The sequence below is a fragment of the Pseudophryne corroboree genome, chromosome 9, assembly GCF_028390025.1.
Source record: "Pseudophryne corroboree isolate aPseCor3 chromosome 9, aPseCor3.hap2, whole genome shotgun sequence".
Classification (NCBI taxonomy): Eukaryota; Metazoa; Chordata; class Amphibia; order Anura; family Myobatrachidae; genus Pseudophryne; species Pseudophryne corroboree.
Window position 1 is genome coordinate 111021390 of NC_086452.1, and position 16559 is coordinate 111037948.

A 16559-nucleotide genomic window follows, 5' to 3' on the forward strand; every position below is an offset into this window, starting at 1 on the left:
ACTCAGTTTTAGCTGCAACTCTTGGAGGAACCCCTATTAGTAGGAACCGATAAGATACACAAACATAAACACGATTCCAGAATGGCCAATCATTAAAAGATACGAAATGGTTATTCACAATATTAAAATATGATTCAGTATTCTTTTATAATCAATGATTTTACATACATAAATAAAATCAGTGGGCCACAACCAATCTTGGACAGATGTTATTTTAACCTTTCTCCACCTTATTCAGGTGTGAGCTCGGGGAAGGGTATTCACCAAATTGGATAATGGACTTTAAACGTATAAACCCTACACGTTTCATCCTGAGGACTTCTTCAGGGGTAGGTAACTTGAAGAGAAAGAAGGATAGCAGCAGTGATAGCTAAACCAACCACACCTGAATGACCCCCCCATCACTGGTGGTACCTGTATTTGGTTTCCGGCAAACATGGAACTGGACCCTTCAACTTGGAGTACCACTCACTGCTCAGCTTTCTGGTTCCAGATCCCTCTGCGATGTCACATGTACAGGGGTGGGGGCTTGGGGCAGTTGAGCTAGCCCAGTGCATGGGTGCTCTGCTATGGCACTATATACAGTAGGTGCAGATTTATTTTCCATGCATTCTTCCACTAAGTGGGCATGCGCCTTGATAAATGCCTGGCATACAAGTAGGCACACTACTTTCTGACTTGTACATTTTGTTGCTCTTAAATTAACTTATTAAGTAAGTGACCTTGTATCCCCCGCTCTTAACGACTTGGGATAACTATTGGAATGATGTATGCAAATATATGGTTATGTTATCCAGGGACGGTTCTACACCTTGTGGCGCCCAGTGCGAAAGTTTCCACTGGCGCCCCCCCCCCCCCCCCCCGCGGCAAAACAGTTTGTGCGCGCAAAAAATAGGGGCGTGGTCTCATAGGGGAGGGGCGTGGCCACAGTTATGCTCCTACTAGCTGTGCCCCCAGATTTGCCCCAAGTAGTTGTGCCCCCCCGGTTGATTTGCACCCAGTAGTTGTCCCCCTGTCGCTGTGCCCCCTGTTGCTTTGCCCCAGTAATTGTGCCCCCAGTAGTTGTGCCCCCTGTTGCTTTGCACCCAGTAGTTGTGCCCCGTTTCTTTGTCCCCAGTAGTTGTGCCCCTCTTTCTTTGCCCCCAGTAGTTGTGCCCCATTTCTTTGCCCTCAGTAGTTGTGCCCCCTCTTTCTTTGCCCCCAGTAGTTGTGCCCCTCGTTTCTTTGCCCCCAGTAGTTGTGCCCCGTTTCTTTGCCCCCAGTAGTTGTGCCCCGTTTCTTTGTCCCCAGTAGTTGTGCCCTCTCTTTCTTTGCCCCCAGTAGTTGTGCCCCCTCTTTCTTTGCCCCCAGTAGTTGTGCCCCGTTTCTTTGTCCCCAGTAGTTGTGCCCCCTCTTTCTTTGCCCCCAGTAGTTGTGCCCCCTCTTTCTTTGCCCCCAGTAGTTGTGCCCCATTTCTTTGTCCCCAGTAGTTGTGCCCTCTCTTTCTTTGCCCCCAGTAGTTGTGCCTCCTCTTTCTTTGCCCCCAGTAGTTGTGCCCCCTCTTTCTTTGCCCCCAGTAGTTGTGCCCTGTTTCTTTGTCCCCAGTAGTTGTGCCCCCTCTTTCTTTGCTCCCAGTAGTTGTGCCCCCTCTTTCTTTGCCCCCAGTAGTTGTGCCCCGTTTCTTTGCCCCCAGTAGTTGTGCCCTCTTTCTTTGCCCCCAGTAGTTGTGCCCCCTCTTTCTTTGCCCCCAGTAGTTGTGCCCTCTCTTTCTTTTCCCCCAGTAGTTGTGCCCTCTCTTTCTTTGCCCCCAGTAGTTGTGCCCTCTCTTTCTTTGCCCCCAGTAGTTGTGCCCCCTCTTTCTTTGCCCCCAGTAGTTGTGCCCAGTTTCTTTGCCCCCAGTAGTTGTGCCCCGTTTCTTTGTCCCCAGTAGTTGTGCCCCCTCTTTCTTTGCCCCCAGTAGTTGTGCCCCCTCTTTCTTTGCCCCCAGTAGTTGTGCCCCGTTTCTTTGTCCCCAGTAGTTGTGCCCTCTCTTTCTTTGCCCCCAGTAGTTGTGCCTCCTCTTTCTTTGCCCCCAGTAGTTGTGCCCCCTCTTTCTTTGCCCCCAGTAGTTGTGCCCCCTCTTTCTTTGCCCCCAGTAGTTGTGCCCCCTCTTTCTTTGCCCCCAGTAGTTGTGCCCCATTTCTTTGTCCCCAGTAGTTGTGCCCTCTCTTTCTTTGCCCCCAGTAGTTGTGCCCCCTCTTTCTTTGCCCCCAGTAGTTGTGCCCTCTCTTTCTTTGCCCCCAGTAGTTGTACCCTCTCTTTCTTTGCCCCCAGTAGTTGTGCCCTCTCTTTCTTTGCCCCCAGTAGTTGTGCCCCCTCTTTCTTTGCCCCCAGTAGTTGTGCCCCGTTTCTTTGCCCCCAGTAGTTGTGCCCTCTTTCTTTGCCCCCAGTAGTTGTGCCCCCTCTTTCTTTGCCCCCAGTAGTTGTGCCCCGTTTCTTTGCCCCCAGTAGTTGTGCACACACACAAAATAAAAAAAACAATACTTACCACTGCCCCGCTCCTGCTTCCCGATCGCTGCTGCTGCTCCGTCTGGCCGCTGGCTCCTCTCTATGGGAGAGACGTCATGACGTCTCTCCCATAGCAGCGACGCACAGACACTAGAAGTCAATACTGACCTCTAGTGTCTGTCCCTGGAGCCGGCTGTAGCGGACGCCCACACAGCCCACGGCGTCTGCTGCAGCCGTGGAGCGGGGTGCGGGCAGGCGGCGGTGCCTGTGGGGTAACTACGGCCGCGCCCCCAGGCCGCAGTGCCCCGGGCGAAGGCACTACTTGCCCGCACCAAAATCCGCTCCTGATGTTATCCATAGATGCTTTGTTTCATTAATGATTCTGAATTCAGGATAATCTCTGTAGAATGTTTAACTATAAATAACATTCAGGATGGTAAAAACGGACCACAACATGCATGCACTTCACACAGGTTGCAGAACTGGATGTATATCAAAATGCTTCCAGGTCTGCCAGGGGAGCATATGTGCCAGTTTCATGCCAAGAGAGAACTGTAGCATATATGCAAGTCCGATGCCAGGAGAAAACAACAGTGTATGGTCATGGTTTATGGCTGGAGATGTAGTAGTAAAAGCTAAAGTTTCAGTACCCTATTCTTATACAATATAGTATCACATAAAAAAGACTGTAAGCCCTTTTTAATAAATTCGGAGTGTGCATTTACAGTGTGAAGTGCAACTGAATCCTGTGATTTGTGTGAAACTGGATTTGTGTCAAGTGCAACTGAATCCTGCCACAAATGCAACATTAAAGTACTGGTTATATACAAACATCAATTATCTTCCCATTACAATAATAATCTATTGCGGATCTGCATTATTGCTACGGACTGGTTACAAATATGTCCTTACCATCATCAGTGCATATTTGGATGGAGCACCTGCAAGGTATTCAGCACCTGGCAGGCACATGTGCGTCTTTGCTGTGGGCTGCATGAGCCATATTTGCGTGGATGTGCATTTACTGTACTCCGGCAACACTCACGCGTCCTCCACCTTACCGCTCTCCTGCCCACTTGTGCTCTGCTGTGGGTAGCCGAGGGGGTGCGGGGAAGGGGGCTAGCAGGGAAACCGGGAGACTTGCCCTCCTTTCCGTGGGGGCAAGGATCACCACCCCATTTTCAGGAGCTTCCTGGCCGTTCCTGGATGGTAGGCAAGTATGGTATAAACAAACATATAATGTACAACAAAGACAAGGGGTCTGATTCAGAGTTGTCGCCTAGCATGCAGGAGCTGGGCAGCGGCGTTGTGCAGCAGGAGCTGAAGCCGGGAAGCTGTGCTGTGGTGGTACAGGAGCCGGGTAGCGGCACTGTGGGGCGGGAGCCGGCCAGCCGTGATGTCATCAGGCTGAAGCCAGAGCTGGGTAGCTGCGCTATCGGGGGCGGGAGCTGAAGAGACGCGGTATGATCATCCTGGAGCCGGGCAGCCGCACTTCTCAGGGGGCGGGAGCCGGGGTGTCATTCGGGAGATGGGAGCCAAAGCCGGACAACCACACTGTCGGAGGCAATGGAGAAGGTGCCCCCTTCATTGCTGGAGCCCGGCGGCATCCGACTCCATTGCCTCCCAGACTTCCGCCAATGGTCAGACGTACTTACAGCCAGACATGCTGATATATCTTCAAGATATAACGGCATCGACTGTGCTGCAGGGCCGACCTGATATGTCTATGAATAACATCCTTCACAGACATACTGGGAATACATACCTGCCGATGTTCTACCAATATATTGATCATGTGTGTAGCCTACCGAAGCCAGAAGATCCGCAGCACCACACAATGCATTGCACTATAGCTAGTGAGGTGACAGCCAGGGAGGAGTGGCAGAGATTGACCTGACGCTGATTGGTCAGGTCAGTCATATCACCGTGTGTCACAGGGATATATTTACCAAAGCTTGGAGAGAGATAAAGTACCATCCAATCAGCTCCCATTTTGTTACAGGCTGTGTTATGACCCCAGTCTGCTGGGGTGGGGTGTCACACCAAGCCAACATCGATATTTCCCTGTTCCCAAAAATCGATGCTATAATGCCAATGTTTGAGCTCTATCAAATAGTTTTTATCATCAGGGGGAAGATTGAAACTATCAGTTGTTTTGCGGCTCCCACTCCCATCCTTATACAGAGCTGGTGAATGTGTGGCATGCAGTAGTTAAAGGGGAAGGGTCACACAGAGAGAAGGAGAGGGAGGGGGAGGGAGTGGTGACGTGCTGCTGCCTCTTGCATCCCCTCCCCTGAGTGCTCAGCAGCAGCAGCCTGCCTTCTCCTTACCTTTCTCTGCAGAGGAAAAGGCTACCGACCACCCAGGAGAGTCCCCTTACCCACACTCCACTGGAAATCTGCCCCCACCCACACACTCCCCCCAGTCCGCACCCACCCATCTCCTGCCTTCTCCTCTGTCCTTTCCAGCATGGCTGAGACCACTAAAACCCATGTTATTCTGCTGTCCTGCGGCAGCTTCAACCCCATCACAAAGGGACACATCCAGATGTTCGGTGAGTGGTTCTCCTATGTATGTGTATGCTCTTCCCTCTCTCCTGGTCATTCCTTCATCTTCCCCATTCTGTCTTCCTGCATCACAGCCATGCTCCCACCTCCCTGTTAGGTGTCCATGCTTTCTAACCTGCCCTCAGTCTTTCCATTGCGTCTGCTGTCTTGGCATTGCTCCATCATAGGGAATGCGGTGTCACAGCATACCCCGAACTGCATGCCCTGGGGATGGGGATTATATTAGCAAGAATCATATATAACTATAATTTCATTGTCATTCAGCGGAATTGTGTACAGCTCAGCTCAGTGTCTGATAGTATACCCTGAAAGACAATGGGGTCTATTTACTAAGCCTTGGATGGAGATAAAGTACCAGCCAATCAGCTCCTATCTGCCATGTTACAGGCTGTGTTTGAAAAAAAATGAGAGTTAGGAGCTGATTGGCTGGCACTTGAACTCCGTGCACTTTATCTCCACCCAGGGCTTAGTAAATAGACCCCTGTTTGTTTGTTTGTTTGTTTGTTTGTTTGTTTGTCTGTCTGTCATCTGTGTTATGAATGAATGGGTCACAATGTATGATGACTGGTAAGGGTTAATCGCTCTGTATGTGCCTCTGAGGCAGTCAGTATGAAGGCAGCTCCTGCTGTTCTGTGCCCTGGTGAATTCCTGCATAATTACAATTCAAAACAAAGAGATCCTAGGTCTAAAGGGGGTGGGGGAACCACATGCGGGTGAGAATTGCTGGTTCTCTACAGGTTTATGGTGGACAGGGTTTACTGACTGGTGATGTCAGATTATTTGGTTTACTGCGATGGTTGACGTTGGGGGGGGGGGGGGGGGGTGATAATCAGAAAGTGAGAGATTTGGGTAAAATTCTCCTGGTTTTTTTTTTTTTTTAAAGTGGCAATCATTTACATGGCAAAACTAGGTTGATTTTGCCATTTAGATGATTGCCGCTTTAATAAAAAAAAAAAAACAGGAGAATTTTACCAAGATCTCCCACTTTCCGATTCTCCCACCCTATTACATTTCCCCCTTGGTCTTGTGGTTTCTGTACGTCTTGCCGTCTGTCTGTCTAAGTTACCGAGCTCAAGTGATATTCAGTCATTAACAAACTAATTGCATGCAGTCCAAACAGCACTCGGGTGCCATATGTTGGGTTGTAACTCTTACTGGCGATGAAATCATTCCATTGTTGGCAGTACAGCTTAAACTGTATTTATTTCTTTGTAACATACAGTATATTATTTCTCTGACGTCCTAGTGGATGCTGGGAACTCCGTAAGGACCATGGGGAATAGCGGCTCCGCAGGAGACTGGGCACAAAAGTAAAAGCTTTAGGACTACCTGGTGTGCACTGGCTCCTCCCCCTATGACCCTCCTCCAAGCCTCAGTTAGATTTTTGTGCCCGGCCGAGAAGGGTGCACACTAGGGGCTCTCCTGAGCTTCTTAGTGAAAGTTTAAGTTTAGGTTTTTTATTTTCAGTGAGACCTGCTGGCAACAGGCTCACTGCATCGAGGGACTAAGGGGAGAAGAAGCGAACTCACCTGAAGTGCAGAGTGGATTGGGCTTCTTAGGCTACTGGACACCATTAGCTCCAGAGGGACCGAACACAGGCCCAGCCTCGGAGCTCGGTCCCAGAGCCGCGCCGCCGGCCCCCTTACAGAGCCAGAAGCAAGAAGAGGTCCGGAAAAATCGGCGGCAGAAGACATCAGTCTTCAACAAGGTAGCGCACAGCACTGCAGCTGTGCGCCATTGTTACTCAGGCACACTTCACACTCCGGTCACTGAGGGTGCAGGGCGCTAGGGGGGGGCGCCCTGAGCAGCAATGTAAAACACCTTGGCTGGCATAAATACACCACATATAACCCCCAGGGCTATATGGATGTATTTTAACCCCTGCCAGAACTCACCTAAAAAGCGGGAGAAAAGGCCGCCGAGAAGGGGGCGGAGCCTATCCTCAGCACACGGGCGCCATTTTCCATCACCGCTCCGCTGGAAGGACGTCTCCCTGACTCTCCCCTGCAGTCCTGCACTACAGAAAAGGGTAAAAAAGAGAGGGGGGCACTAATTTGGCGCAGTTTTGATACTAACAGCAGCTATAAAGGAAAAGCACATTTTATAGTGGTATTCCTGTCTATATATAGCGCTCTGGTATGTGCTGGCATACTCTCCCTCTGTCTCCCCAAAGGGCTAGTGGGGTCCTGTCCTCTATCAGAGCATTCCCTGTGTGTGTGCGGTGTGTCGGTACGATTGTGTCGACATGTTTGAGGAGGAAAATGAGATGGAGGCGGAGCAATTGCCTATTATACAGTTGTCACCCCCTAGGGAGTCGACACCTGAGTGGATGAGCTTATGGAAGGAATTGCGTGATAGTGTCAGCTCTTTACGACAGACAGTTGACGACATGAGACAGCCGGCTACTCAGCTTGTGCCTGTCCAGGGGTCTCAAACGCCATCAGGGGCTTTAAAACGCCCGTTACCTCAAATGGCAGACACAGACACGGATACTGACTCCAGTGTCGATGATGAGGAGACATACGTGACTTCCACTAGGGCCACACGTTACATGATTGAAGCAATGTAAAAAAATGTATTGCATATCTCTGATAATACAAGTACCACTAAAAAGGGTATTATGTTTGGTGAGAAAAAACTGCCTGTAGTTTTTCCTGTATCCGAGGAATTAAATGAAGTGTGTGATGAGGCGTGGGTTTCCCCCGATAAAAAACTGATAATTCCTAAAAGGTTATTGGCATCGTACCCTTTCCCGCCAGAGGATAGGGCACGTTGGCAAACACCCCCTAGGGTGGATAAAGCGCTCACACGCTTGTCTAAACAGGTAGCACTACCCTCTCCTGATACGGCCGCCCTAAAGGAACCTGCCCAGTGGCGCACCCAGGGGGGGTTTCCGAGCACCCAGAAACCCCCCTCCACTAAAAAAAAAAAAAAACTTTTTTTTTTTTTTTTTTTTTAAAGCTACATGAGTATTGTTAATGGCTGTCTAGCGTCCTCTGCAGCCTACAGTCTTCCTGGTGGCACTTGTAAGTGCAATAAAAGTTTACTTTATTTTAATTATAGTACATATATATCCATGTGCATACACATATACACATGTATATACATACATACATATAAACACACACACATATTATATATATATATATATATATATATATATATGTGTACTGTATGTGTGTGTACATATATATATATATATATATATATATATGTGTATGCATGTTTAATATGCTATGTATATGTGTGTGTGTGTGTGTGTGTGTGTGTGTATATATATATATATATATATATATATATATATATATATATATACGCACACAGACACACTAGTTTTACGGACCCAGCATATACTGGGTCACCTCAGTCCCCACCCCCGTGATTGGCTCCGCCCAGTTATGGAAACCCCCCCATGCAAATCCTGCGTTTGCCACTGCTGCCGATAGAAAGCTGGAGAATATCCTAAAATGTATATACTCTCACACGGGTGTTATACTGCGACAAGCAATCGCCTCAGCCTGGAAGTGCAGTGCGGGACTGGCGTGGTCGGATTCCCTGACTGAAAATATTGATACCCTAGATAGGGACAGTATATTACTGACTATAGAACATTTGAAGGATGCATTTCTATATATGCGTGATGCACAGAGGGATATTTGCCGACTGGCATCAAGAGTTAGCGCGCTGTCCATTTCTGCAAGAAGAGGTTTATGGACGCGGCAGTGGTCAGGCGATGCGGATTCTAAAAGACACATGGAAGTATTGCCTTATAAGGGGGAGGAGTTATTTGGGGTAGGTCTATCAGACCTGGTAGCCACGGCAACTGCTGGAAAATCCACATTTTTACCCCAGGTAGCTTCTCAACCTAAGAAGACGCCGTATTATCAGGCGCAGTCCTTTCGGCCCCATAAGGGCAATCGGGCAAAAGGCGCCTCATTTCTGCCCCGTGGCAGAGGGAGAGGGAAAAGGCTGCAACAAACAGCCAGTTCCCAGGAACAAAAGCCCTCTCCCGCCTCCGCAAAGTCCTCAGCATGACGCTGGGGCTTTACAAGCGGACTCAGGCACGGTGGGGGCCCGTCTCAAGAAGTTCAGTGCGCAGTGGGCCCACTCGCAAGTGGACCCCTGGATCCTTCAAGTGGTATCTCAGGGGTACAAATTGGAATTCGAGACGTCTCCCCCTCGCCGTTTTCTAAAGTCTGCTTTACCGACGTCTCCCTCAGACAGGGAGGCAGTATTGGAAGCCATTCACAAGCTGTATTCCCAGCAGGTGATAATCAAGGTACCCCTCCTACAACAGGGAAAGGGGTACTATTCCACACTATTTGTGGTACCGAAGTCGGACGGCTCGGTGAGACCAATTTTAAACCTAAAATCCTTGAACACTTACATACAAAGGTTCAAATTCAAGATGGAGTCACTCAGAGCAGTGATTGCAAACCTGGAAGAAGGGGACTATATGGTGTATCTGGACATCAAAGATGCTTACCTACATGTCCCAATTTACCCTTCTCACCAAGGGTACCTCAGGTTTGTGGTACAGAACTGTCACTATCAGTTTCAGACGCTGCCGTTTGGATTGTCCACGGCACCCCGGGTCTTTACCAAGGTAATGGCCGAAATGATGATACTCCTTCGAAGGAAGGGAGTTTTAGTTATCCCTTACTTGGACGATCTCCTGATAAGGGCAAGATCCAGGGAACAGTTGGAAGTCGGGGTAGCACTATCTCAGATAGTGCTGCGCCAGCACGGTTGGATTCTCAATATTCCAAAATCACAGCTGATCCCGACGACACGACTTCTATTCCTAGGGATGATCCTGGACACAGTCCAGAAAAAGGTGTTTCTCCCGGAGGAGAAAGCCAGGGAGTTATCCGAACTAGTCAGAAATCTCCTAAAACCAGGCCAAGTCTCAGTGCATCAATGCACAAGGGTCCTGGGAAAGATGGTGGCTTCTTACGAAGCAATCCCATTCGGCAGATTCCACGCAAGAACCTTCCAGTGGGATCTGCTAGACAAATGGTCCGGGTCGCATCTTCAGATGCATCAGCGGATAATCTTGTCACCAAGGACAAGGGTGTCTCTCCTGTGGTGGTTGCAGAGTGCTCATCTTCTAGAGGGCCGCAGATTCGGCATTCAGGACTGGGTCCTGGTGACCACGGATGCCAGCCTGAGAGGCTGGGGAGCAGTCACACAGGGAAGAAATTTCCAGGGCTTGTGGTCAAGCCTGGAGACATTACTTCACATAAATATCCTGGAGCTAAGGGCCATCTACAATGCTCTAAGCCTAGCAAGACCTCTGCTTCAAGGTCAGCCGGTGCTGATCGAGTCAGACAACATCACGGCAGTCGCCCACGTAAACAGACAGGGCGGCACGAGAAGCAGGAGGGCAATGACAGAAGTTGCAAGGATTCTCCGCTGGGCGGAAAATCATGTGATAGCACTGTCAGCAGTGTTCATTCCGGGAGTGGACAACTGGGAAGCAGACTTCCTCAGCAGACACGACCTCCACCCGGGGGAGTGGGGACTTCACCCAGAAGTCTTCCACATGATTGTGATGTTGGGAAAAACCAAAGGTGGACATGATGGAGTCCCGCCTCAACAAAAAACTAGACAGGTATTGCGCCAGGTCAAGGGACCCTCAGGCAATAGCTGTGGACGCTCTGGTAACACCGTGGGTGTACCAGTCAGTGTATGTGTTCCCTCCTCTGCCTCTCATACCCAAGGTACTGAGAATCATAAGAAGGAGAGGAGTAAGGACTATACTCGTGGCTCCGGATTGGCCAAGAAGGACTTGATACCCGGAACTTCAAGAGATGCTCACAGAGGACCCGTGGCCTCTACCTCTAAGAAAGGACCTGCTCCAGCAGGGACCCTGTCTGTTCCAAGACTTACCGCGGCTGCGTTTGACGGCATGGCGGTTGTACGCCGGATCCTAAAGGAAAAAGGCATTCCGGATGAAGTCATCCCTACCCTGATCAAAGCCAGGAAGGATGTAACCGTACAGCATTATCACCGTATTTGGCGTAAATATGTTGCGTGGTGCGAGGCCAGGAAGGCCCCTACAGAGGAATTTCAACTGGGTCGTTTCCTGCATTTCCTGCAAACAGGACTGTCTATGAGCCTAAAATTAGGGTCCATTAAGGTTCAAATTTCGGCCCTGTCGATTTTCTTCCAGAAAGAACTGGCTTCAGTTCCTGAAGTTCAGACGTTTGTCAAGGGGGTGCTGCATATACAGCCTCCTTTTGTGCCTCCAGTGGCACCTTGGGATCTCAATGTAGTTTTGGGGTTCCTAAAATCACATTGGTTTGAACCACTCTCCACTGTAGACTTAAAATATCTCACTTGGAAAGTGGTAATGCTGTTAGCCCTGGCTTCAGCCAGGCGTGTCTCAGAATTGGCGGCTTATCCTATAAAAGCCCTTACCTAATTTTTCATACGGACAGGGCAGAATTGAGGACTCGTCCTCAATTTCTCCCTAAGGTGGTTTCAGCGTTTCACTTGAACCAGCCTATTGTGGTACCTGCGGCTACTAGGGACTTGGAGGACTCCAAGTTGCTGGACGTAGTCAGGGCCCTGAAAATATATGTTTCCAGGACGGCTGGAGTCAGGAAATCTGACTCGCTCTTTATCCTGTATGCACCCAACAAGCTGGGTGCTCCTGCTTCTAAGCAAACTATTGCTCGTTGGATTTGTAGTACAATTCAGCTTGCACATTCTGTGGCAGGCCTGCCACAGCCAAAATCTGTAAAAGCCCATTCCACAAGGAAGGTGGGCTCATCTTGGGCGGCTGCCCGAGTGGTCTCGGCTTTACAACTTTGCCGAGCAGCTACTTGGTCAGGGGCAAACACGTTTGCTAAATTCTACAAATTTGATACCCTGGCTGAGGAGGACCTTGAGTTCTCTCATTCGGTGCTGCAGAGTCATCCGCACTCTCCCGCCCGTTTGGGAGCTTTGGTATAATCCCTATGGTCCTTACGGAGTTCCCAGCATCCACTAGGACGTCAGAGAAAATAAGAATTTACTTACCGATAATTCTATTTCTCGTAGTCCGTAGTGGATGCTGGGCGCCCATCCCAAGTGCGGATTGTCTGCAATACTTGTACATAGTTATTGTTACAAAAATCGGGTTATTATTGTTGTGAGCCATCTTTTCAGAGGCTCCTCTGTTATCATGCTGTTAACTGGGTTCAGATCACAGGTTGTACGGTGTGATTGGTGTGGCTGGTATGAGTCTTACCCGGGATTCATAATCCTTCCTTCCTTATTGTGTATGCTCGTCCGGGCACAGTATCCTAACTGAGGCTTGGAGGAGGGTCATAGGGGGAGGAGCCAGTGCACACCAGGTAGTCCTAAAGCTTTTACTTTTGTGCTCAGTCTCCTGCGGAGCCGCTATTCCCCATGGTCCTTACGGAGTTCCCAGCATCCACTACGGACTACGAGAAATAGAATTATCGGTAAGTAAATTCTTATTTTCTACGTAACATATAGAGGCGGAAACTTATTTATCCGTTTTGTAATAAAACATAATTCTTTATGATTAAAGGGCCTACTGTATGTATTACAGTCAGCATCAGTGACGGATATTTCCATATTGAATGAAAATATCCCTGCTACAGTATGTACTAAGTGTAACTCACAGAGACAATGGTAGTGATAACCTATGTCCATGGGAGTTACATCCCTGGCACAATGGAGAAGTCTTTCAGATTTGTAAAAGACTCATCCGGGGACTCTGATACTACGCATGCGCACAGCGTCTGATTCGGAAGCCAGACCATAGGCATAAATCAGTTTATGCTCTCTGAGGATTGCGTAGACCACAGGTTCTCAGACTCGGTCCTCAGGACCCCACATAGTTCAAGTTTTTCAGGTCACCTGTGGACTTCTGAAATGTGACTTTTGTACCACTTTCACATCACAATGTCGGCTCGCACTCGGGAATTGGAAACGGGTCCTTCCCGGGTGAGACTCAATATTAGACCCTTTCAGACCGACTTCGGGTCGGGTTGCCATTGGGGGTGGGGATGTAGGTGGGTGCGGAGGCGACACTGGGAGATGAGATCATCTCCATGCTGCCTCTACCTATACTGTGAACAGGTCCCAGTCGCATCGACCTGGTAACCCGTTCACACTGCACCTGACCCGGTATTAACCCAGGAATAACCCTTCTTTATTCCCGGGTTGAAATACTGGGTCAGGCGGCCCGGAAATTCGGGAGTGACCCCTTTTACACCGCTCAGAGATCTGCGTCGACCCAGCAATATACCGGGTCGATACCGGGTTATTTGTGCGGTGTGATAGGGGTATTGGTGATACACGGTGCACCTGCCAGGTGACCTGGAAAACGTGACCTGTGTGGGGTCCTGAGGGCCGAGTTTGAGAACCAATGGCATAAAGGGGCCAAACTTCAAAAAGAGTTTGATGCATGGGGGTCACATTGTAGTCCCCATTGAATGACTATGATCTGCAGAGTGATACCATGACTATGACTATGGTCTGCAGAGTGATATGTGCAGTGTGAAAGGGGTCCAGGACAAATTCCCGGGTCGTCTGACCCGGTATGTCAACCCGGGAATAAAGAAGGGTTATTCCCGGGTCAATACCGGGTCAGGCGCAAGTGTGAACGGTGTGAAGTGTTCCCGGGTCGATGCGATCCGGGACACTTCAACACTATTGCAGCAGGCGGCGCTTGTAGATCATCTGATCTCCAAGCGCCGGTGACGTCATCGACACGGCATATTGCCGTGTCGGGGCCGCCAGTCTGAACGGGGTCTCAAGCGGGTTGCACCTGGGAAGGTCTCGTGCACGAGTCCCGGGTGCAACCCGCTAAGGTCAGTCTGAACACGGTATGAGTGAGCCTTCTGCAGCAGATTTCTGTGAAATCTCCTGTATTAGGCTGTTAGTACGGGTTTAGTATGAAATACCTACAATCAAAATCCTGACGGTCAAAATACCGACAACAATTGACCGACGGTCAAAATCCCAACGTGGTCAAAATACCGACATTTAAAATACCGACATTTAAAATGTCAACAAGTCAAAAAGCCGACACAAATTTTTACTTTTTTTTTGGGGGGGGTGTAGGTTGACATAGGTCGACATGGACACCGTATAATTGTACCGTGTCCCCTCGCTTGCCATGCTTCGGGCACACTATTATTTCTCTAACGTCCTAGAGGATGCTGGGGACTCCGTAAGGACCATGGGGAATAGACGGGCTCCGCAGGAGATAGGGCACTTTAAGAAAGCTTTGGATTCTGGGTGTGCACTGGCTCCTCCCTCTGTCCCTCCTCCAGACCTCAGTTTTACACTGTGCCCAGAGCGAGATGGGTGCACTGCAGGGAGCTCCCCGGAGTTCTCTGCCTAGGAAGCATTTTTGTTTGGATTTTTTCTACATTTTTACAGGGAGCACTGCTGGCATCAGGCTCCCTGCATCGAGGGACAGAGGAGAGAGGGGCAGACCTTCTTAATTGATAGGCTCTGCTTCCTCGGCTACTGGACACCATTAGCTCCAGAGGGGGTGAATGCAGGTTCTTACTGGGCGTCCACCCCCAGAGCCGCGCCGCCGTTCTCCTCACAGAGCCAGAAGAAACGAAGTCAGAAGACGTCTCAGGCGGCAGAAGCCTTCAGAGCTTCACTGAGGTAACGCACAGCACTGCAGCTGTGCGTCATTGCTCCCATACACCTCACATACTCCGGTCACTGTAAGGGTGCAGGGCGCATGGGGGGCGCCCTGGGCAGCAATATAACACCTCTCTTATGGCGAAAGACAATATACATGTACAGGTGGGCACTGTACATGTATATAAAAGAGCCCCCGCCATTTTTTTATAACTTTGAGCGGGACTGAAGCCCGCCGCCGGGGGGGCGGGGCTACTCCCCCAGCACTCACCAGCGCCATTTTCTCTCCACAGCACCGCTGAGAGGAAGCTCTCCGGACTCTCCCCTGCTTACACACGGTGAAGGGGTGTTTAAAAGAGAAGGGGGAGGCACATAATTGGCGAATAACATATTATACAGTGCGGCTGGGGGAAAAACATTTTGTGTTGGTCTCCAGGGTCATTGCGCTGGGGTGTGTGCTGGCATACTCTCTCTCTGTCTCTCCAAAGGGCCTTAAAGGGGATACTGTCTTCAGAATAGACAAGGCTGAAGCTAGGGATCAGTCAGGTAGCCAGACCATGCCTGTCCCTGTGGCGCCAGGACCTTCGGGGCCTCAGAAGCGCACCATATCCCAGATCGATGACACAGATACCGACACGGATACTGACTCTAGTGTCGACTATGAAGATGCAAAATTACAGCCGAAGGTGGCAAAAGGTATTCGGTACATGATTATTGCCATTAAAGAGGTTTTGCATATTACTGAGGAACCCCCTGTCCCTGACACGAGGGTACACATGTATAAAGGGAAAAAGCCTGAGGTCACCTTTCCGTCCTCATTTGAGCTGAGCGAATTGTGCGAAAAGGCTTGGGAATCTCCAGATAGGAGACCACAAGTTCCCAAAAGGATTCTTATGCCATTTTAATGACCATAGAGCATATTAGGGAGGCTGCCTTGTATATGAGAGATGCTCAAAGAGACATTTGTTTACTAAGCTCCAGAATAAACGCTATGTCTATTTCTGCTAGGCGGCTCTTGTGGACCCGACAGTGGATGGGAGACGCCGATTCAAAGCGGCATATGGAGTCCTTGCCTTACAAGGGGGAGGAGTTGTTTGGAGACGGCCTCTCGGACCTTGTCTCTAGTGCTACGGCTGGTAAGTAAAATTTCTTACCTTATGTCCCCCCGCAGCATACAAAAAAGGCACCTCATTATCAAATGCAGTCCTTTCGTTCCAATAAGAGCAAGAAGGTACGGGATCGTCCTTTGTTGCCAGAGGAAAAGGCAAGGGAAAAAGGCTGCACACAGCTATTTCCCAGGAGCAGAAGTCCTCCCCTGCATCTGCAAAGTCCACCGCATGACGCTGGGGCTTCCTGGGGGGAGGCAGATCTAGTGGGGGCTCGTCTTCGGTTTTTCAGCCACGTCTGGGTTCGCTCGCAGGTGGATCCCTGGGCATTAGAGACTGTTTCTCAGGGATACAGGCTGGAATTCGGAGACTTGCCTCCTCGCCGGTTTTTCAAATCGGCTCTGCCGGCTTCCCCGTCAGAGAGGGAGCTAGTGTTGGCAGCAATCCAAAAATTGTATATTCAACAGGTGATTATCACAGTTCCTCATCTCAAGCAAGGAGAGGGATATTACTCAACCCTGTTTGTGGTCCCGAAACCAGACGGTTCGGTCAGACCCATTTTAAATCTAAAATCCCTGAACCTGTACTTGAAGAGGTTCAAGTTCAAAATGGAATCACTCAGGGCGGTCATCGCTAGCCTGGAGGGGGGGAATTGGATGGTGTCCCTGGACATAAAGGATGCTTACCTTCATGTTCCGATATTCCCCCCTCACCAGGCGTTCCTGAGATTTGCAGTGCAGGACTGTCACTACCAATTTCAGACGTTGCCGTTTGGGCTTTCCACGGCCCCGAGAATTTT

The 16559-nt window shown here is 49.7% G+C and overlaps 1 protein-coding gene across 2 annotated transcripts in view; it reads left to right on the plus strand.

Annotated features, from left to right (window-relative positions):
• The first annotated feature begins 4691 nt into the window (after nucleotides 1–4691).
• The window catches only part of NMNAT2 (nicotinamide nucleotide adenylyltransferase 2), a 96806-nt gene continuing 84938 nt past the window's right edge, over nucleotides 4692–16559 (plus strand). Inside the window, exon 1 of one of the 2 annotated variants that reach the window (XM_063939764.1) lies at nucleotides 4692–5020. In XM_063939764.1, coding sequence (XP_063795834.1) covers nucleotides 4936–5020 — 85 coding nt within the window. In that variant the 5' untranslated portion in view covers nucleotides 4692–4935. The remainder of the gene's footprint in view (nucleotides 5021–16559) is intronic. The other variant, XM_063939763.1, reaches the window with a different exon arrangement.